The sequence below is a fragment of the Scyliorhinus canicula genome, chromosome 5 (genome assembly GCF_902713615.1).
Source record: "Scyliorhinus canicula chromosome 5, sScyCan1.1, whole genome shotgun sequence".
NCBI lineage: Eukaryota > Metazoa > Chordata > Chondrichthyes > Carcharhiniformes > Scyliorhinidae > Scyliorhinus > Scyliorhinus canicula.
The window spans coordinates 1,953,432-1,976,578 of record NC_052150.1 but is presented as its reverse complement, the minus strand read 5'-3'; the positions used below and the strand labels follow the sequence as shown (position 1 = coordinate 1,976,578).

At 48.1% G+C, this 23,147-nt stretch overlaps 1 protein-coding gene across 9 annotated transcripts in view; it reads left to right on the top strand.

The window, feature by feature from the left end:
• The window catches only part of LOC119965741 (cadherin-18-like), a 787,515-nt gene extending 764,876 nt beyond the window's left edge, over positions 1–22,639 (top strand). For all 9 annotated transcript variants that reach the window (XM_038796509.1, XM_038796511.1, XM_038796505.1 and 6 more), the window contains one exon: positions 21,948–22,639. In XM_038796509.1, the coding sequence (XP_038652437.1) occupies positions 21,948–22,438 (491 nt within the window). In that variant the 3' untranslated portion in view covers positions 22,439–22,639. The remainder of the gene's footprint in view (positions 1–21,947) is intronic.
• Positions 22,640–23,147: the final 508 nt, after the last annotated feature.

Below are 23,147 nucleotides of genomic sequence, written 5' to 3'. Positions count from 1 at the left end.
CATAACAATAACAACGATCCCATCCTCCCACCAATCCCCAAACATCAGCCTTCCTGCTGGTGGGGATGTTTGAAGAGGCGATAGGGAAAGGGGGTGTTGTCACAAACCTTGGGGCAGGCATCGATTTCACTGTTGCTAAAAAAAGATAAGGATCCGACAGAGTGTGGGTCGTATAGGCCCATATCACTTCTGAATGTGGACGAAAAAGTATTGGCGCAGGTACTGGTGGGTAGGCTGGAGGAGTGCCTCCCGAAGGTGATAGGTGAGGATCAGATGGGGTTTGTGAGAGGGAGGCAGCTTTTGTGAACATTAGGAGGGTATTGAACGTGGTTATGGCACCGGCGGAAGGGAAGGAAACAGAGGTGGTTGTGGCAATAGGACGCCGAGAAGGCGTTCGACCGGGTAGAATGGGGGTACTTGATGGCAGATCTGGAGCGGTTTGGGATCGGACCAAGATTTGTGAACTGGGTAAAGCTACTATATAAGGAGCCGAAGGCGAGTGTCCGCCATATGTCTTCTTGACTACCTTCTCCACCTGTGTTGCCCCTTTCAGTGACCTGTGGACCTGTACACCTAGAGCTCTCTGAGGGTCAATACACTTGAGAGTTCTGCCATTCACTGTATATTCCCTCCCTGTATTAGAACCCGGTGTTGTGGCTGCGGACTGTGTCCAGTGCCGCCGTACTCGGCCGTGATACGTGCCGCTGGCCGAGGGGGCTTCTGCGAGGGCTGGAGGGACTGGTGGGCACTGGCCAGGGAATGGCCAGCGGGTGGGCCGTGGGGTTGCGGATGGTGGGTCGGGTCCACACACATGTTGCACAACGTGACTTCTGCAGGTCGATGCCGTGCACATACGCGGCCCAGAACCTGACCATTCTCCGGCCGTTTTTGGTGCAGGAGGAGGGAGTTTCACTTGGCGCCCCTGCTGGCCCCTCGCTAGTCCCAGAATCGGTGAGAGTTTCACGCCGATTCTTTGGTCGTAAAAGACCACACGTGCTCCTCTGGCGACGGCACTTAACCACTGAAATGGTTTTGGAGAGGAGAATGTTTCAATCAGTTTTGAAGCTTTATAAAACCTGGTCAGCGGGTCACATCCGCCATCGTAATACTGGGCTGAAATTCACTTTGGCTGGTCAGGCAACTTAGCAAGAGCGAAATGACCGGTCCTATTCGCCTCAATCCCTCTGAAGTGTTGTGACGCAGACAGTGGTAGGTCCTGGCTCAGTGAGACAGCAATTTCCCTGGAAGTGGCAGAAACCCAGTGATTAATTTCTTAATGGTATCATATTGGGACTGGGTAATCCGAGATGTTTTCTTCCTTTCCTTGGATTGCCACCTTGTCGTGGTGGAGAGGCTTGAACACTGATCCCAAGAGCAATGCCATTAGGAGTCTTAAACATCTGGCAGGGTCAGCCATGATGGTAAGGTCAGAGGGGAGCAACCAGACAAAGTGAATCCAAAACAAGTCCTCAACGGCGGATCAGGTGGAAGATATTAACGGCTGTGATGGCGGGTGAAGGGAAATCCCCATTCGTCCAGGTTCTCTTACCACTGGAACTGGACCCCCCTCTGTCAAGGACCATGTGCCTGCTGATGTGCAATCACAAGCCCACCTTGACAGATGTCCTGCACCAGCCGTCTCCGTCGGGGAAACCAGAAAATTCCCCACACAGACCAGCCCTGTGGAGGTCGGTGAGAGGTGATGGGAACAGGACTGTCAGATCCGGACGTCCCTAATGGTGGACCGAGAAAGCAAAGGAGCTGCAACTCCTCGCTGACGAGCATGACTCCTGGGCTTTATCGGTGTCCAGACCCACCCGCGGATCGCGCCCCCGACTCCGACAACGCCGGGTTGGGTCCCGAAGGTTGGCCGGTTGGTAAGAATAGGTCCCTGGAAAAACAGTTTGAAAAACAGTGCTGTAGACGATACCTACTCCACTGAGAAGCTTTCTCTTGGCAAGATGAAGGATGGTGGCGGTGAAGATGGAGAAAGGGGCGGGAGCGATGACACATCCCACCTGGACTCCAATCTTCCCCTTGAAGATTTCTGTCTTATTTCAGTCAGTGAGGACAATCGCCGACACCTTGTCGTGGAGGAGTCTACAAGGTTTTGATCGGGAGCGTCGCGACGGATGGCCCCGTGACCCTCCCGACACCTGCCCGCGACCCATCCTTGGGTTGCGCCCCCGACTTTGGCAATGCCTGGTCTGTCGGACGGACGGAAAACTTTACAACCTCAACTGGTTGAAATTCAAAAAAAAATTACATTGACATCGCTCGCGAAGTTCAGAATCCAGCGACATCGCCATCTCCACTCTCCCAGAAGGGAATCTCCAAGCCATGATTGACACCTTCGCGGAAACATACCAAAGAATTGGTCATAGCCTCGACCCCAGGAAGGCTCAAGCACTTTATTAACCTGTTCTAGGGCAAGATGCAGTCTCTCATTCCATCAAGAGCAACGGAGAAACCCGAACACAAATGGAACATTTTCCCCACCTGGGCAGACATGTCTCCTCTAATAGTAATAACTTATTGTCACAAGTAGGCTTCAATGAAGTTACTGTGAAAAGCCCCTAGTCACCACATTCCGGCACCTGTTCGGGGAGGCCGGCACGAGAATTGATCATCCAAAACCAACCCCACTGTGTCGGCAAATCATCTTCGCCCGGCTCGAGGAAGGCTCCCAAGCAAGAGGACGACAAAAGAAGCTCTTCAAAGACATCCTGAAGGCTTACTTCAAGAAATGCAACATCAATGTCAATGCCTGGGAGAGGCGTTGCTCAGATTAGAGCGACTTGGAGGAATCCCCTTAATGAAGCGGCCAAATTATTTGAGGACACCTGGCGGCAAGAGGCAGCCCGGAAAAGGATCCTGAGAAAGGAATATCAGTGAGCTAGAGTCCAAGGATAAATCCCAGCTCCCAAAACACCTGCCAGGTGTGCGGATGAAGATGTAGCTCTAGGATCGGTCGGCGTTTGCCAAGAGTTACAATTTCAGGCATGTCACCTCCAGTCCGCACTATCCGCAGTCCAATGGCAAAGTCAAAAAGGGGGTGCACATCATTAAGCAGCTCATCCACAAGGCCTTGGACTCCGCGTCCAACATACACCTTGCACTACTTGCGTAGCGGGCGACTCCCTTGTCCACTGGCAGTTCACCAGCTCAACTGCTGATGAACAGGGACCTGCGAACAATGCTTCCAGCCATACACCTGCCCAACCTTGATCAGCAGCTTCGAAACAGCCAGAAACAGGGCTATGAAGCACATGCCACCGATCTGGACGTGCTATCTCCGGCAGACACTGTCAGGATCAAGATCCCGGATGGTGGGTGGTCTGCCCCAGCTGTCGTCATTCGACAGGCTGTGCCCGGATCCTATGTCATACGAATATCTGATGGCTCCATTGTGCAAAGGAATCGAAGGGCTCTTCGAAAAAATCGCACGCCCGTAACCACTTTCCCCTCCATTTCCACATGTCGGGTTGCCACCTCCAAACACCTCAAACCACGGCTCCACCAGTCAGGCCTCCCACTCACCTGTCAAGACACCGTCATCCCCTCCACCACCTCTCCGGCGGCCATCGAGGATCAGACTGGACTTACGAACAATTGTTTTGTTTGTTTTATTCTGTGTTCCTGTTCACTGTATGTTCCAGTCAGTCACATTAGACAGACACATTCACATGTACATCCATCTAAAAAAAAACGCAAAAAAAGGGGGAGATGTCATGATATGCAAACATGCAACCAATGGACAATCAGAATAGGACACAACCAATGGGTAATCAGGACACCCAGAGGTGGCATCACCACAAGGGGGCATGACACGAACACTATAAAAGGGACTAGACACACACAACTTGCCTCTTCCACAGACGGACACCAAGAGAGTAAGGCAGGGTTGATCAGCAGCATCACACTCTAGCACATGGCTTAGAGCAAGCTGGTACAGTTAGACTGAGTTACTACAGTTAGATTAGCAGAGTGTCAAACTCATTTCAGAACTGTTAATAGTTCAATAAACACGTTGAACTCATTTCATAGTTTGGAGCATCTTTTCGTAAAGCCTACATCCAGCAGCAGTTTATGTTACACGGAGTAACATAACAGAAACTTCACTGTGCAACCCAATTCCAATGCAATTCATCATCTGATGAAATGTACTGCCACTTTGAAACCACACCAACCTTTTTTTTGATGTGCAATAGCAGTGGTTTCAGTTTCCCAATAAACTCACAGACAAGAAAAATGAAACTAATAAATCTTGTAATCCATTTGGATTATCTTTGCTTAAAGCCAGAGCACACAGAGCTGCCTGTGATGTGTGAAGCAAAGATGATGCCCTGAGGAATTGGATGGCCTGTTTTCATTTCTGCAATGTTAAACAAAAGCTACTGCAGCGAAACATCCTTCCTGATGTTTGACCAACTTCAAACCAATTGAAATGGTTCCGCAGCCATTCCAAAGTGTTTGTTACATCTCGAGTCAGAAAGGTCATGAGTCGGGATTCTGAATCATTTTAATTTGGGCACTAATGCAGCACTAATCAGAAATCAGAGCCTAGGGGACTCTTAAAATCAGCTTGGTTTCTGACATGGGATTTGGCTGAATAATAAATACTGATATTCCGAAAGCCAGTGTTTGCAGTTCTGCAGCACATCAGCACATCTCTCTGGATTTGGTTGATTACTTTTCATCCAATTAATGATTTTTGAAGAACACTCTGTATTAGATGTGACAGCAAAGTTACAATTAGCAATATCCCTCAAATATCAGTCGCCAGAGGGAGTGGCGCTCCACAGAAAGCCAGTTTAGGCTGAATGGGCCAAATGGCCTCCTTCTGCACTGTTACCACTCCCTGGACTGAACACTTGCTCCCAGGTCAGGAATCCAGAATCGTGACAATTCCCCGCTCCACAAAAACAACCTGGGAAGGAGTTCTTGGGAAGGGCGGATTTTCCATCTGGGGTATGGGGGTGAAAGTGGGAGTCATGGCCAGCAACCCCAGAAAGAGTTGGGAGTCGGCAGGGTGTGGAGGCAGGAGGCAGGGTGCGGAGGCAGGGTGGAGGGTGCGGAGGCAGGGTGGAGGGTGTGGAGGCAGGAGGCAGGGTGTGGAGGCAGGAGGCAGGGTGTGGAGGCAGGAGGCAGGGTGGAGGGTGTGGAGGCAGGAGGCAGGGTGTGGAGGCAGGGTGCGGAGGCAGGAGGCAGAGTGGAGGGTGTGGAGGCAGGAGGCAGGGTGTGGAGGCAGGAGGCAGGGTGGAGGGTGTGGAGGCAGGAGGCAGGGTGCGGAGGCAGGGTGTGGAGGCAGGGTGTGGAGGCAGGGTGGAGGGTGTGGAGGCAGGAGGCAGGGTGTGGAGGCAGGGTGCGGAGGCAGGAGGCAGAGTGTGGAGGCAGGAGGCAGAGTGTGGAGGCAGGAGGCAGGGTGTGGAGGCAGGAGGCAGAGTGTGGAGGCAGGAGGCAGGGTGTGGAGGCAGGAGGCAGGGTGTGGAGGCAGGAGGCAGAGTGTGGAGGCAGGAGGCAGGGTGTGGAGGCAGGGTGTGGAGGCAGGGTGGAGGGTGTGGAGGCAGGAGGCAGGGTGTGGAGGCAGGAGGCAGGGTGGAGGGTGTGGAGGCAGGAGGCAGGGTGTTGAGGCAGGGTGCGGAGGCAGGAGGCAGAGTGGAGGGTGTGGAGGCAGGAGGCAGGGTGGAGGGTGTGGAGGCAGGAGGCAGGGTGCGGAGGCAGGGTGTGGAGGCAGGGTGGAGGGTGTGGAGGCAGGGTGGAGGGTGTGGAGGCAGGAGGCAGGGTGCGGAGGCAGGAGGCAGGGTGCGGAGGCAGGAGGCAGAGTGTGGAGGCAGGGTGTGGAGGCAGGAGGCAGGGTGTGGAGGCAGGAGGCAGGGTGTGGAGGCAGGAGGCAGGGTGCGGAGGCAGGGTGCGGAGGCAGGAGGCAGGGTGTGGAGGCAGGAGGCAGGGTGTGGAGGCAGGAGGCAGGGTGTGGAGGCAGGAGGCAGGGTGTGGAGGCAGGAGGCAGGGTGCGGAGGCAGGAGGCAGGGTGCGGAGGCAGGAGGCAGGGTGTGGAGGCAGGGTGGAGGGTGCGGAGGCAGGGTGCGGAGGCAGGGTGTGGAGGCAGGGTGTGGAGGCAGGGTGTGGAGGCAGGGTGCGGAGGCAGGAGGCAGGGTGTGGAGGCAGGAGGCAGAGTGTGGAGGCAGGAGGCAGGGTGTGGAGGCAGGAGGCAGGGTGTGGAGGCAGGAGGCAGGGTGTGGAGGCAGGAGGCAGGGTGGAGGGTGTGGAGGCAGGAGGCAGGGTGCGGAGGCAGGAGGCAGGGTGGAGGGTGTGGAGGCAGGAGGCAGGGTGCGGAGGCAGGAGGCAGGGTGTGGAGGCAGGAGGCAGGGTGTGGAGGCAGGAGGCAGGGTGGAGGGTGTGGAGGCAGGAGGCAGGGTGCGGAGGCAGGAGGCAGGGTGGAGGGTGTGGAGGCAGGAGGCAGGGTGCGGAGGCAGGAGGCAGGGTGTGGAGGCAGGAGGCAGGGTGTGGAGGCAGGAGGCAGGGTGGAGGGTGTGGAGGCAGGAGGCAGGGTGCGGAGGCAGGAGGCAGGGTGTGGAGGCAGGAGGCAGGGTGTGGAGGCAGGGTGTGGAGGCAGGGTGGAGGGTGTGGAGGCAGGAGGCAGGGTGTGGAGGCAGGGTGCGGAGGCAGGAGGCAGGGTGTGGAGGCAGGAGGCAGGGTGTGGAGGCAGGGTGTGGAGGCAGGGTGCGGAGGCAGGAGGCAGCGTTCAGAGGCAGGGTGTGGCGGAAGGCCTAACTGTGCACTGACTCTTTATCGAAGCAATGAAATAAAACTTAAAGCAAGTCTTCAGCCCTCACCCAGCACCTCTCCCCACCCCTCGCCACCCTCTCCCCACCCCCTCCCCACCCTCTCCCCACCCCCTCCCCGCCCCTCCCCACCCCCTCCCCACCCTCTCCCCACCCCTCCCCACCCTCTCCCCACCCCCTCCCCACCCTCTCCCCACCCCTCCCCGCCCCTCCCCACCCCCTCCCCACCCTCTCCCCACCCTCTCCCCACCCCCTCCCCACCCCTCACCACCCTCTCCCCACCCTCGCCCCACCCCCTCCCCACCCCCTCCCCACCCTCTCCCCACCCTCTCCCCAATTTGACCGAATAAGATAGGCAAACTATTTTGCTTTTAGTTTTTCAGCAGTATTGCCCATATTCTGCGGCTGTGATTCAGCAATTCAAGTTATACTTTGACGGTTTTATTTTGGCCGTGGGAGATTCACTTCTCCAAAGCCGCCGACTGCTCTGACCTTTACCCCCAATTTTCAGCCCCTCCCTTCGGTCTTTGTGATTCTCCTCACTCCCAACCTTGGGGCGATCCCTGGGAACGCCTGCTCAACCTGGAAAGGACCCCCCCCCCCCCCCCCCCCCCCCCCCCAGACCTGACCCCTGACAGTGCCACTCTGTCACTCGGGCACCCTGGCACTATCAGCCTGGTGCCTTGATAGTGCCAGTCTGGTACCCTGGCTGCGGCAAGATGCTGCCAGGTTGAAGCCAGGATGCTACCATGCTCTGTTCCGATCACCCGGGGGTCTCCAATGGTGCGGGAGACCCCGCACCCCCACCCAGGTGTCATTATGCCTGGTCCACATTTAGATGGGACAGTGTTAAATGCCGCCTGGCAAATTCTTCCAGGTGCCTGGTGAATCTAGTGTCCAGGTATTTAATGAGCCAGTGAGGGCGAGATTCCGATCATGCTTGGCAGAGCGAGTCGGGTGACTCATGATCGACCTGGGGGTGGGGGGGCGGTTGGGGGAGGCAATAACATTTCTGTTTACATTGACCACTTTCTGCCCATTTTCACTTTTAATAAATGGTCACAAGCTCACCCAACCCAACCATTTTGTGCTTCTGAGGCAAAAGGAGAAGGTTTTCTGCTCCTTAAGCCTTCGTCATCCTGTGCTTAACCTGCTGAACGATTGGTTGCTGAGGACTCTGAATTGGAGCTGATGTAGGGATGTTCTGGCAGGGTCTGTAGATTGGACTTCTGAGCCATCTCGAAATCTATTGAAACAGAGCGGAAGAAAATCATCCTCGGTCCCAAGGGACTGGCTGAGAAGATATCTACATTTTAAAGATTGTGACTGATATCTGCAGTCACTTCAAGCCAATATTCCCATTCCAGGGTGTAAGTACGTCATACATCAATCACACAAGCCCTTCCATCACCTTTCCTCCCAATCCTCCACCAATTTTAATTCCACTAAGCAAACCAGAAAATCAATCCCAAGCATGGCACACACTCTGATTTGGGTGCTCAGGAATGAGTTCCAAAATTGCAAGTTCCTGATCTTAAATTAGTTCTTTGTTTACTTCTTAAATTAGTTAATTGTTGAAATAAAAACTATTTTGAAATGTTTTGTTTCTTTTCATTTTGATTCGCTTTTTAAAAAATTTCAAACCGCACACATAACTGGACAAAGACCGACATGTTCTATGAATTATTAACGTGGTTGTTTATGTAAATTCCCCAAAGTGCATCCTTCTGCTGATTGGCTCCTATGTTCTGTTCTGCAAGCATATAAAACAATGATAGTTTTATCTGTGTGGAGCTAGCTGAAACACATCTTGGTTTATCCTCCCATACCTGTATCTAATATTATTGTGATTCCTTTTCTGATGATTCAAAAAGTAATTTCCTACCAGGAAACAGGCCATTGATCATAATAAGCAACTGTGTTTATCTTGAACGATTAGGTTATTGGAGTCAAATATGCATTTATTATTATCCGAATGCAAGGGCTGGTGACTGCTGTATTCTGCCCAGGAAATTCCCACTGTTATGGCCAGTCCAGGAATAAATCTGATTAGAGAAGACAGCGTACAGATTGGCTGCGTACTGAATGAGAAGCAATAAAGCAGAATATTGTTTCAAACACCTGCCACTGATATCACAGATACAGCTCTCAATGATATAAGTAGTGAGCAAGGAATATAGGACATCTGTTTGGAACAATGAAAATATACTTCATACCTGCTGTTCATTGTGTAATCTTCATGTGCATCTGACGAACATCAGTTCTCACATTTGTTTTCAACCAATCATTAGACTCACTGTTTATGAATGTGACTGCGTTGATTCTAAACTAAGACAGAAATGAGTGCTTAGATTGATTAAAGCTCAGATTGTGCACATTTCAAAATTACAATGCTCCAAATAAAACTTCAAAATTCGTTGAGAACAACGTCTGGCATGAGAAACAAATACCCCCCCCCGATGCCAGTCAGCACCAATAAGTTATTGGAGGACTTTGAATACAGATGTGAATCATCTACAGTTAATGACACATCTTGGGGGTTTAATACTTTTAATACTTTTCCCCCCAGTTATGAAAACCTTTAGCAGATTGTAATTAGAATCCCTGAATATCAATTCGACCAACCAACCCCCTGCTCCACCAGACACCCCCCTGCCCCACCAGCCAACCCCGGCCCCACCAGCCAACCCCCTGCCCCACCAGCCAACCCCCCGCCCCACTAGACACCCACCTGCCCCACCAGCCAACCCCCTGCCCCACCAGCCAACCCCCTGCCCCACTAGACACCCCCCTGCCCCACCAGCCAACCCCCCTGCCCCACCAGCCTACCCCCTGCCCCACCAGCCAACCCCCCTGCCCCACCAGCCAACCCCCCTGCCCCACCAGCCTACCCCCTGCCCCACCAGCCAACCCCCCTGCCCCACCAGCCAACCCCCTGCCCCACCAGCCAACCCCCTGCCCCACCAGCCAACCCCCTGCCCCACCAGCCTACCCCCTGCCCCACCAGCCAACCCCCTGCCCCACCAGACATTGTCACAGGAACAGGACTTATCACAATGTTGGCACCGCCTTGTTTCCCTTCTAACCCCATGTGATCCCCAGTACAAAGACCAATGACTTTTTCCTGTATAACACCTTGAAACACATCAGCCCCACTGCTTAAGTCCTCAACCATGTTTATCTCACGTGCCGACTCCGATATTCTCCTGACTGGAATATCACCTGCCATATTACATAAACTACAACTTGCTTAAAAGACCGACTGTTCATTTGCTAACTCACACCAAGTCCCAGTCATCCATGACCCTTTTGCTCGCTGACCTACCTTTACTACCAATCCGTAGTGTCTTCAATTTAAATTTCTCATCTGTGCTCAAGTCTCTTCAGGGCTGTGCCCCACCCTCCCTTTGTTTCATACAAGCATAGAACCTTCTGGAGTATCTGTGCGACTCCATCTCTGGCCTCATGCGCGTAGACATTGTCCAATTGTTGAGGCCTAAAACTCTGCAATATCCTCCCTAAATATTCTCTACCTTTCTCTCATTCTTTCAGAACTTCCCTTAAAAACGATCTTTTTGACGAAGCTTTTTGTTACCTTTCATAATATCTGCTGCCTTGGCCAAGAGACACTTCGTTCTTGGCAGTAAACTGACAGGACTGGATTCAGATGGGTTAACAAAATAATTTGGACAGTGATAAACAAAAGGGAAATCAATCTCAGGGTTGTTGTTGCACTGAGATTAAGTGATTCCTCTTGACAATTCCAGCATCCAAATTCTGTAGCTTTGATAAAGTGAAAATATCCCAGCAGAATGAGAGAGTGAGAGAGTTGCAATGGCTCGTCAAGGACAAGAGTCGACTAACAGTAATATATTCTTTTATTCAGTATTGTCCACTAGCTACTTTAGCTTAAGATGAGCAAGGTCGACAGCTTCCCATCAGTTCTGGTGTGTCAGCATATGTTCTGCTGACAGCACCAAAGGGAAGAATGGGCGTGATTCTCCGCACCCGGGAGAAATCGTGAGGCTGGCGTCAAAAACAGGCGGGTTTGACGCCAGCCTCCGCCCCCCCCGACCGGGAACCGATTCTGCTCCCCGGTCGGGGCTAGCATCGCGCGGCCGTGAACTCCGGCATCGCGGGCTTAACGAATTTCGTTAAGCCCTCTAGCCAGAGTTAGCGACGGCTGACGCGTCAGATGACGTCAGCCGCGCATGCGCGGTTTGGACGACTCCAACCCGCGTATTCGCGGATGACGTCATCACGCATTTGCGTGAAACCCGCGCATGCGCGGGCCGGTATGCCCCTCAGCCGCCCCGCGAATGGATACTGCGGGGCGGCGGAGGGAGAAAGAGTGCGCGGGGTAAGTACCCGCTGCCCGCGATCGGTGCCCAACGATCGTGGGCCCATGGCACCCTTGACACGGCCGTGGTACTGCCATTCCAATCGGTGCCATGGTTCCCCAGATCGGGACTTTACGGCCGTTTTTACGAACGGTCAGACCAGGTGTGTTTGACGTTCATAACAACGGTCGTAAAGGCCTTGGAATTCGGCCCATCGGCCAGCTGAGAATCGCTGCTCGCCGTAAAAAAACAGCGGGCAGCGATTCGTGTCGGGAGGCGGGCGTGGGGGGGGGGGGGAGAATAGCGGGAGGGCGTCGGACCAGCGTGGCCGTAAAAATTTACGCCGCCCGCTATTCTCCGCCCCGTCGGGAGTGTGGAGAATTGCGCCCAATATGTTTGTTCCAGAACACAACCCTGCTTGAACCTACTGTGAATCTTAGATGGTTCTGATGATGCCCGTCCTGACCTTACCCATCCTGTTTTCCTGGAAGGAGGAGATCACATTGAGCAGCTTTGGTGCGCAGAACGTTTTCTTCACTAGCTTAACTAGATTGTTGCTGCTCATCTTGGTGAGATCAATGAAGACAATGGCCCCCTTCGTTCACTGCATTTCTTTTGCAGGTGACGGACTAAGAAGGTCACTCTCTGGGACAACACCCTTGTGCATATTCTTCTCTTTGCTGCTGTAATTTGCCTTCAGATCATCTACAGAGAGCGCAAACATACATACCAGAACGAGTGGAGCCGACCAGCCTTGCTCGGCTGATCAGAGAATGGCTTTAAGCTGATGATGCTGCCTCAGTATTCCATATGAGGAACGCCTTCGATAGCAAATAGACGGACTCTCACCTGTAAAGAGTTTTGCTTGACCATCAGCATCAGGGAGATAAATGTTATGGTCCAGGATGTTGCCATACATTTATCTATCAGCATTGATAATGTGATACTGGAGGTTGTTGATAGCTTCAACATATCTAGGCTCCATAATCAACAGCAATCTGTCACTTGATGGTAAAACAACACATGTATCATAAAAGCTGCAGGATTTCTGTCTCTGCTGAGTAAGAAAGAGTTGAAAGAACAACAACAAGACTGAGAATACCAAACTGCCAATCTATCAAATCAAATTACACTCGTCCTGATATAGACACCATATGCCAGGTAAAGAAAAATATGCACAGTCTCCAGCTTTGCTGTCTCAGATGTATCCTTGGCATATCTTGGAGCACAAGGTCACCAACTCCGAGCTCCTGGAGTGTGCTATTCCATCAACGTATACTCATTGCTAAGCCAATGATATCTGCACTCCTGCGATCACGTTCTGAGAACAGTTGCTTTGGGAGTCTGGTGTCAGACCATGAAAACTATGGTGTGCCAGGAGAGCTGGTTTTGAGTGATTAGCGACTCAATGCTGGGCAGTTTGGCTTGGGAGAGGACGCTATTGTTGAACTGCCATTTACCACAAACCTCATGAGGGACTTTAGTTAAGGTTTGCGCTGATATGATCTCCGGAACTCATGCCGGTTTCAATCTGTAATAATGATACTCAGAGAATCCACACCGATGTATTTGTGTATCAACGGTTTATTGATGTATAATTTATAACTGGTTACTGGAAAATAATTTGGTCAATGAACCACAACATAGATCTTCAATAAACATATTTACTCTTTGAAAGACTGAGATACGCCTGAGGCCGGCCACTGAATTGGATATATTACCCCAGGTAATCTTAATACTGGTAATAATGGAGATTTTGTAAAGTTATTTTATAATTATGTATGTTGATTCATACATAATTATCTTATTCAGTAATAAATTAACAGTCATCTCACAAATGATAACACATTACTAAAATAAAAACTTTGAAAAATAATAATCCACTGAATTAAATTAAATGGAAAGATGTGAGCCTCGATTTGTTTGCTGCCAACATTGAAATAAGGCTATAAACCTGAGTGTGAAGCTATACAGCGTGGTGAAGTGTGAAGTGTAAGGCTATACAGCGTTGTGAAATGTGAAGTGTGAAGCTATACAGCGTTGTGAAGTGTGAAGTGTGAAGTATGAAGCTGTACAGTGTTGTGAAGTGTGAAGTGTGAAGTGTGAAGCTGTACAGTGTTGTGAAGTGTGAAGTGTGAAGATATACAGCGTTGTGAAGCTATACAGCATTGTGAAGTGTGAAGCTATACAGCGTTGTGAAGTATGAAGTGTGAAGTGTGAAGCTATACAGTGTTGTGAAGTGTGAAGTGTGAAGCTATACAGCGTTGTGAAGCTATACAGCGTTGTGAAGCTATACAGCGTTGTGAAGTGTGAAGTGTGAAGTGTGAAGCTATACAGCGTTGTGAAGTGTGAAGTGTGAAGCTATACAGCGTTGTGAAGCTATACAGCGTTGTGAAGTGTGAAGTGTGAAGTGTGAAGCTATACAGCGTTTTGAAGTGTGAAGTGTGAAGCTATACAGCGTTGTGAAGTGTGAAGTGTGAAGCTATACAGCGTTTTGAAGTGTGAAGTGTGAAGCTATACGGCGTTGTGAAGTGTGAAGTGTGAAGCTATACAGCATTGTGAAGTGTGAAGCTATACAGCGCTGTGAAGTGTGAAGTGTGAAGCTATACAGCGTTGTGAAGTGTGAAGTGTGAAGCTATACAACATTGTGAAGTGTGAAGTGTGAAGCTATACAGCATTGCGAAGTGTGAAGTGTGAAGCTATACAGCGTTGAGAAGCTATACAGCGTTGTGAAGTGTGAAGCTATACAGCGTTGTGAAGCTGTACAGCGTTGAGAAGCTATACAGTGTTGTGAAGTGTGAAGTGTGAAGTGTGAAGCTGGACAGCATTGTGAAGTGTGAAGTGTGAAGCTATACAGCGTTGTGAAGTGTGAAGTGTGAAGCTATACAGCGTTGTGAAGCTATACAGCGTTGAGAAGCTATACAGCGTTGTGAAGTGTGAAGTGTGAAGTGTGAAGCTATACAGCGTTGTGAAGTGTGAAGTGTGAAGCTATACAGCATTGTGAAGTGTGAAGTGTGAAGTGTGAAGCTATACAGCATTGTGAAGCTATACAGTGTTGTGAAGTGTGAAGTGTGAAGCTATACAGCATTGTGAAGTGTGAAGTGTGAAGCTATACAGCATTGTGAAGTGTGAAGTGTGAAGCTATACAGCGTTGTGAAGCTATACAGCATTGTGAAGTGTGAAGTGTGAAGTGTGAAGCTATACAGCATTGTGAAGTGTGAAGTGTGAAGCTATACAGCGTTGTGAAGCTATACAGCGTTGTGAAGTGTGAAGTGTGAAGCTATACAGCATTGTGAAGCTATACAGCGTTGTGAAGTGTGAAGTGTGAAGCTATACAGCGTTGTGAAGTGTGAAGTGTGAAGCTATACAGCGTTGTGAAGCTATACAGCGTTGAGAAGCTATACAGCGTTGTGAAGTGTGAAGTGTGAAGTGTGAAGCTATACAGCGTTGTGAAGTGTGAAGTGTGAAGCTATACAGCGTTGTGAAGCTATACAGTGTTGTGAAGTGTGAAGTGTGAAGCTATACAGCGTTGTGAAGCTATACAGCGTTGAGAAGCTATACAGCGTTGTGAAGTGTGAAGTGTGAAGTGTGAAGCTATACAGCGTTGTGAAGTGTGAAGTGTGAAGCTATACAGCGTTGTGAAGCTATATAGCGTTGTGAAGCTATACAGCATTGTGAAGCTATACAGCGTTGTGAAGCTATACAGCATTGTGAAGCTATACAGCGTTGTGAAGCTATACAGCGTTGTGAAGCTATACAGCATTGTGAAGCTATACAGCATTGTGAAGCTATACAGCGTTGTGAAGCTATACAGCGTTGTGAAGCTATACAGCATTGTGAAGCTATACAGCGTTGTGAAGCTATACAGCGTTGTGAAGCTATACAGCATTGTGAAGCTATACAGCGTTGTGAAGCTATACAGCGTTGTGAAGCTATACAGCATTGTGAAGCTATATAGCGTTGTGAAGCTATACAGCGTTGTGAAGCTATACAGCGTTGTGAAGCTATATAGCGTTGTGAAGCTATACAGCATTGTGAAGCTATACAGCATTGTGAAGCTACACAGCGTTGTGAAGTGTGAAGTGTGAAGCTATACAGCATTGTGAAGCTATACAGCGTTGAGAAGCTATACAGCGTTGTGAAGTGTGAAGCTATACAGCATTGTGAAGTGTGAAGCTGTACAGCATTGTGAAGTGTGAGCTATACAGCATTGTGAAGCTATACAGCGTTGAGAAGCTATACAGCGTTGTGAAGTGTGAAGTGTGAAGTGTGAAGCTATACAGCGTTGTGAAGTGTGAAGTGTGAAGCTATACAGCGTTGTGAAGTGTGAAGTGTGAAGCTATACAGCATTGTGAAGTGTGAAGCTATACAGCGTTGAGAAGCTATACAGCGTTGTGAAGTGTGAAGCTATACAGCGTTGAGAAGCTATACAGCATTGTGAAGTGTGAAGCTATACAGCGTTGTGAAGTGTGAAGTGTGAAGCTATACAGCGTTGTGAAGTGTGAAGCTATACAGCATTGTGAAGTATGAAGTGTGAAGCTATACAGCGTTGTGAAGTGTGAAGCTATACAGCGTTGAGAAGCTATACAGCATTGTGAAGTGTGAAGCTATACAGCGTTGTGAAGCTATACAGCATTGTGAAGTGTGAAGTGTGAAGCTATACAGCGTTGTGAAGTGTGAAGTGTGAAGCTATACAGCGTTGTGAAGTGTGAAGTGTGAAGCTATACAGCATTGTGAAGTGTGAAGCTATACAGCGTTGAGAAGCTATACAGCGTTGTGAAGTGTGAAGCTATACAGCGTTGAGAAGCTATACAGCATTGTGAAGTGTGAAGCTATACAGCGTTGTGAAGCTATACAGCATTGTGAAGTATGAAGTGTGAAGCTATACAGCGTTGTGAAGCTATACAGCATTGTGAAGTGTGAAGTGTGAAGTGTGAAGCTATACAGCGTTGTGAAGTGTGAAGCTATACAGCATTGTGAAGTGTGAAGTGTGAAGCTATACAGCATTGTGAAGTGTGAAGTGTGAAGCTATACAGCTTTGCGAAGTGTGAAGTGTGAAGTGTGAAGTGTGAAGCTATACAGCGTTGTGAAGTGTGAAGTGTGAAGCTATACAGCATTGCGAAGTGTGAAGTGTGAAGCTATACAGCGTTGAGAAGCTATACAGCATTGTGAAGCTATACAGCATTGTGAAGCTATACAGCATTGTGAAGCTATACAGCATTGTGAAGCTATACAGCATTGTGAAGCTATACAGCATTGTGAAGCTATACAGCATTGTGAAGCTATACAGCGTTGAGAAGCTATACAGCGTTGTGAAGCTATACAGCGTTGTGAAGTGTGAAGCTATACAGCATTGTGAAGCTATACAGCGTTGTGAAGCTATACAGCATTGTGAAGCTATACAGCGTTGTGAAGTGTGAAGTGTGAGCTATACAGTGTTGTGAAGTGTGAAGTGTGAAGCTATACAGCATTGTGAAGTGTGAAGTGTGAAGTGTGAAGCTATACAGCGTTGTGAAGTGTGAAGTGTGAAGCTATACAGCATTGCGAAGTGTGAAGTGTGAAGTGTGAAGCTATACAGCGTTGTGAAGTGTGAAGTGTGAAGCTATACAGCATTGCGAAGTGTGAAGTGTGAAGCTATACAGCGTTGTGAAGCTATACAGCGTTGTGAAGTGTGAAGTGTGAAGTGTGAAGCTATACAGCATTGCGAAGTGTGAAGTGTGAAGCTATACAGCATTGTGAAGCTATACAGCGTTGTGAAGTGTGAAGCTATACAGCGTTGTGAAGCTATACAGCGTTGAGAAGCTATACAGCATTGTGAAGCTATACAGCATTGTGAAGCTATACAGCATTGTGAAGCTATACAGCGTTGTGAAGCTATACAGCATTGTGAAGCTATACAGCGTTGTGAAGCTATACAGCATTGTGAAGCTATACAGCGTTGTGAAGCTATACAGCATTGTGAAGCTATACAGCGTTGTGAAGCTATACAGCATTGTGAAGCTATACAGCATTGTGAAGTGTGAAGCTACACAGCATTGTGAAGCTACACAGCGTTGTGAAGTGTGAAGTGTGAAGCTATACAGCGTTGTGAAGCTACACAGCGTTGTGAAGTGTGAAGTGTGAAGCTATACAGCGTTGTGAAGCTATACAGCGTTGTGAAGTGTGAAGTGTGAAGCTATACAGCGTTGAGAAGTGTGAAGTGTGAAGCTATACAGCGTTGTGAAGTGTGAAGCTATACAGCGTTGTGAAGTGTGAAGTGTGAAGCTATACAGCGTTGTGAAGTGTGAAGTGTGAGCTATACAGCGTTGTGAAGCTATACAGCATTGTGAAGTGTGAAGTGTGAAGCTATACAGCGTTGTGAAGTGTGAAGTGTGAAGCTATACAGTGTTGTGAAGTGTGAAGTGTGAAGCTATACAGCGTTGTGAAGTGTGAAGCTATACAGCGTTGTGAAGTGTGAAGTGTGAAGTGTGAAGCTATACAGCGTTGTGAAGTGTGAAGTGTGAAGCTATACAGCGTTGTGAAGTGTGAAGTGTGAAGTGTGAAGCTATACAGCGTTGTGAAGTGTGAAGTGTGAAGCTATACAGCATTGTGAAGCTATACAGTGTTGTGAAGTGTGAAGTGTGAAGCTATACAGTGTTGTGAAGTGTGAAGTGTGAAGCTATACAGCGTTGTGAAGTGTGAAGTGTGAAGCTATACAGCGTTGTGAAGTGTGAAGTGTGAAGTGTGAAGCTATACAGCGTTGTGAAGTGTGAGCTATACAGCATTGTGAAGCGTGAAGCTATACAGTGTTGTGAAGTGTGAGCTATACAGCATTGTGAAGCTATACAGCGTTGTGAAGTGTGAAGTGTGAGCTATACAGTTTTGTGAAGTGTGAAGTGTGAAGCTATACAGCGTTGTGAAGTGTGAAGTGTGAAGCTATACAGCGTTGTGAAGTGTGAAGTGTGAGCTATACAGCATTGTGAAGCGTGAAGCTATACAGTGTTGTGAAGTGTGAGCTACACAGCATTGTGAAGCTATACAGCGTTGTGAAGTGTGAAGTGTGAGCTATACAGTGTTGTGAAGTGTGAAGTGTGAGCTATACAGCATTGTGAAGCTATACAGCGTTGTGAAGTGTGAAGTGTGAGCTATACAGTGTTGTGAAGTGTGAAGTGTGAAACTATACAGCGTTGTGAAGTGTGAAGCTATACAGCATTGTGAAGTGTGAAGTGTGAGCTATACAGCGTTGTGAAGTGTGAAGTGTGAGCTATACAGCGTTGTGAAGTGTGAAGTGTGAAGCTATACAGCATTGTGAAGTGTGAAGTGTGAAGCTATACAGCGTTGTGAAGTGTGAAGAGAACAGCATCGAACTTCAAAGGAACGTAGACAGATTGGTGAAATGGACAGACCAGGGGCAGCATGGTAGCATTGTGGATAGCACAATCGCTTCACAGCTCCAGGGACCCAGGTTCGATTCTGGCTTGGGTCACTGTCTGTGCGGAGTTTGCACATCCTCCCCGTGTCTACGTGGGTTTCCTCCGGGTGCTCCGGTTTCCTCCCACAGTCCAAAGATGTGCAGGTTAGGTGGATTGGCCATGCTAAATTGCCCTTAGTGTCTAAAATTGCCCTTAGTGTTGTGTGGGGTTACTGGGTTATGGGGATAGGTTGGAGTTGTTGACCTAGGGTAGGGTGCTCTTTCCAAGAGCCATTCCAGACTCGATGGGCTGAATGGCCTCCTTCTGCACTGTAAATTCTATGATAATTCTATGATAATATTCAATGCAAAGAAGTGTGTGTGATTCATTTTGGAAAGACATGGGGAGACAATATCTAATATCAGGAGCAGAGGGACAGGGTGTATATGTGCAGAGATCATTGAAGGTGCCAGGACAGGTTGAAAGAGCAGTTAATAAAACGTACAATATTATATCCTTTACTAATAGGGACATAGAGTACAAGAGTGAGGAGGTTATTTTGAATTTGTACAAGAAACTAGTTTGGCCTCAGCTAAAGTATTGTGTGGGGTATTGTGCACCACACTTTAGTGAGGATCTGCAAGCATTAGAGAGAATGCAGAGCTAATTCAGGAGATGTTCCAGCGATGAGGTATTTCAGTGATGAAGATCGATTGGCAAAGTTAGGAATGAAGACGTTTGAGAGGAGATTTGACGGAGGTTTTCCAAATCATATCCGGACAGAGTTTGTCGGGTTATTCCCAATGGTGAAAGGATTGAGGGTGAGAGGGCACAGATCTAAAGCAATTCGTAACAGAAGCAAAAGTAGAAAAGGGGGAGAAACATTTTCTGCAGCAAGTGCTTATTGAAGCTTATAAAACGCTGAGGGGATTTGACAGGGCGATGCAGGGAGGATCTTTCCACTTGTCGGAGAGACTCGAAGCAGGAGACACAGTTCAAGAGTAAGAGGTCTTCCCTTCCCAAATTTCTCCCTGTCTCTGATCCAGTCCATTTATACACGTTAAAATAAGACAAAAATGCTTCCACCACAATGGAATGAAGCTTAATGAGAAGATTAAACAGATATATTGCTGATAGTCACCTATTCATACGATCGTACATACAATGTACAGTGCAGAAGGAGGCCATTGGGCCCATTGAGTCTGCACCGGCCCTTGGAAAGAGCACATTACCGAAGCCCACAACTCCACCCATAACCCATAACTCTATCTAACCTTTTTAGTATGGACAATCCACCTAACCCGCACATCTTTGGACCGTGGGAGGAAACCGGAGCACCCGGACAAAACCCACACAGACACGGGGAGAACGTGCAGACTCCACACAGACAGTGACCCAAGCTGGGAATCGAACTTGGAACCCCGGAGCTGTGAAACAACAGTGCTAACCACTGTGATGGTAGTAACACATGCAGGTGAAGAGTCATGCTAGATGTGGTTCCAGAGGAGTACAAAGAAACTCCATGATAACTTGCTCTGGGACAGGTCGCTATCTTACCACCTGTGATTCAATAAAGTTCCTGGTTTGGAAAAGTCTAGTGTTTGATGGAATTCTTTGCAAAGTATAGAAGGCCAAACACAACACTAAAACTCAGATGCACATGCAGAGAGCTGTAAAACGTGGGTCATGTGGGCTCACTTCCAGGTTTCTTTTGACAGGACCTAGGGAGATGGTGCAAAAAGAATGAAGGGTTGACCAGGGTTTGGTAGAGAAACACAACCAAGTGGTGTGTTGGGGGTGGGGGGTGGGTTGGAGCATAAACTATCCCAGGAGAGGAAACATTCAGATGAGAAGCACAGATTGGCAGATTGGCCTCTGGTCAGTTAAGGTGCTTTGGTCAGGTCCATGAAACCGGAAACTCTGACTTCGGAAAAGCCTGGAAGTGGTGTCAGCACAATGGGAGCTGAAGAGGTATCTGCTCAGCAAGGCTGGTAGTTGCAGCAGAGAAATGCCCGTGAATGGCAGTGTTCAGTTCAAAACATAGAAAACGGGAAATGTGTTGACGGTTAGAGATGCGAGGTGCAGACTTGCGAATTCAGGGAGCATTCATTGAGAATTTGGAAGGCAAGCAGTAATGACCATGGTCTGTAAAAGCTGCCGTGCAAAACAATAGGTTGTATCCTGGAAGGAAAGGAGCTAAAATGCCTCTTGAGGAAAATAAAATTTTGTTGGATTTTTATAACTCGCAGTGATCACTGATGTCTGGGTGTGAATTGTGGGTTTTGTCCTGGTTGTGTCTACCGCTGAGTCAGCAGTTTCTGGTTCATATTCAAATAGAGTTTGCCTGTTAATTCATATTTGGATTGTGTTAATTCTGGATGTTAGAGTTTAAGATGGATGGTGTTGGCCATTTGCTTTATTGGCTCTTGTATTGCATCTGTTCAGTTAACATGGAATCTTGTGGCTTTATTCTTTTGGTAAGTAACTGGATCTCAAACTTTGTCCACTTTAACGAAACATTAACTGGCCCCTAATCGAATCATAACACTTCCTTATGCCAGACTTCAATGAAGCTCCTCATAAGGCGGCACGGTAGCATGGTGGTTAGCATAAATGCTTCACAGCTCCAGGGTCCCAGGTTCGATTCTCGGCTGGGTCACTGTCTGTGCGGAGTCTGCACGTCCTCCCCGTGTCTGCATGGGTTTCCTCCGGGTGCTCCGGTTTCCTCCCACAGTCCAAAGATGTGCGGGTTAGGTGGATTGGCCATGCTAAATTGCCCGTAGTGTCCTAATAGTAAGGTTAAGGGGGGGAATTGTTGGGTTACGGGTATAGGGTGGATACGTGGGGTTGAGTAGGGTGATCATTGCTCGGCACAACATCGAGGGCCGAAGGGCCTGTTCTGTGCTGTACTGTTCTATGTTCTATGTTCTATATAAGTAAATTAAAAATGAATCTCTCGAGAAGGATCCTGGATGCAGTGGATTGATTGTAGGACAGGGAAGCAGCAGATATTGGAAATTACTTTGAACATGAGATGCCGACAGTTAGTGTGTGCTTCCATCACATTCATCCATTGGTTTGTTAGGAATCAGCTTCTTTATTGGTCCTACTTACTCTAAGGTTTGTCTATTGGATATGTTGTCCTGGAATAATCGTTCCTCATCTAGTCCAATTCATATATTTCCAACGCATTCACCAATTCTTGAAATTCACATTCAGTAGAATTACAACTACTCAGCTACCTCCCCCCTGTGGAGTTACTTTGTTAGACCAGAAAACTAATGAGGGAAGAGGGGAGAAAAGGGTGATGTTTCACCTTCTGTCGATCGTTTTAGGAAAATACATTAATCTTTTGCCAAAATGATCAGGAATGATTCCCCAAGTTGCTTTTCTCCAGAAAACTCATTGCATCAACTGCTTTGTCCCCACAGCTATCATCGTTCTGTTCATCACCCTGAAGCGAAGTAAAAAAGAACCTCTCATTATTTCGGAAGAGGATATCAGAGAGAATGTGGTGACGTATGATGATGAAGGAGGAGGAGAGGAGGACACGGAGGCATTCGACATCACAACACTCAGAAACCCTGCAGTCGCTGAGGAAGTGAGATATCGGCGAGATGTCCAACCAGATGTACAGCCCCTGCCCAGACACAGACCCCCCTCAGCCCCAAATGGCCCTGACATTCATGACTTTATTGCACAAAAGCTGCAGGAAGCTGACCTGGATATAAGTGTTCCTCCTTATGACTCTCTCCAGACATACGCATACGAAGGTCATGGGTCCATAGCAGGGTCAATAAGTTCCCTGGATTCAGTCACCACGCACTCGGAACAGGATTATAATTATATTGGTGACTGGGGACCTCAGTTCAAAAAACTGTCAGAACTGTACGGAGTAGACGAGTCAGAAAGAACCAACTAGTTTTCATTCCCATAGTAAAACACTTGTATGTAAAACAAAAAAAAAAAATCTGATTTTCATTTCCTCAGCTACAACTGTTCCACAATTTTACTGTAGCAACAAGTGCCCTTTTAATATTTTGAAAGATGGGTTCGACAAACAAATGAAAAGAACACATTTTGAAAATATAAAAAATAAACAAAATATTTTCCCTGGTGTATATTTTTTATTGTTTAATAAAGTTCATTATTCCACAACAAACAATACTGTGCTATAGTTTAAGAATAGGAGGGAGATTGATTACACGTCAAGATAATTTGGTATATGAAGATCTGGAATTAAAATTGTGGCAGTTTAGAACATCACAACCATGTTTTTATGCCATGTTCTTTTATTTTTCATACATACCAGTTCTAGAATAAGTAGATAGGATGCAGTACAGTACAGTTAATAATATTAGAAGATTACAGCGTGACAGATACCCTCTCTAACAATGATTATACAGTGAGTTTTGATGTGCCCAGTGATGCCTTCTTCTGAGAAATCATGGATTGTAGATTGGGTGACAACATTTTCCAAGGTAAGTTGCTATCTGTACCATGTTCAAACTGAGATAGTTTGCCAGATTTTTCTTGCTCCAACACCATTTTTAAGAAAATCTGAGAAGCAACTCTGGGATGCATAGTCAATGTTTTGTGCTGCTTGAGTAATTGGAGAAGTACCCCGAGAT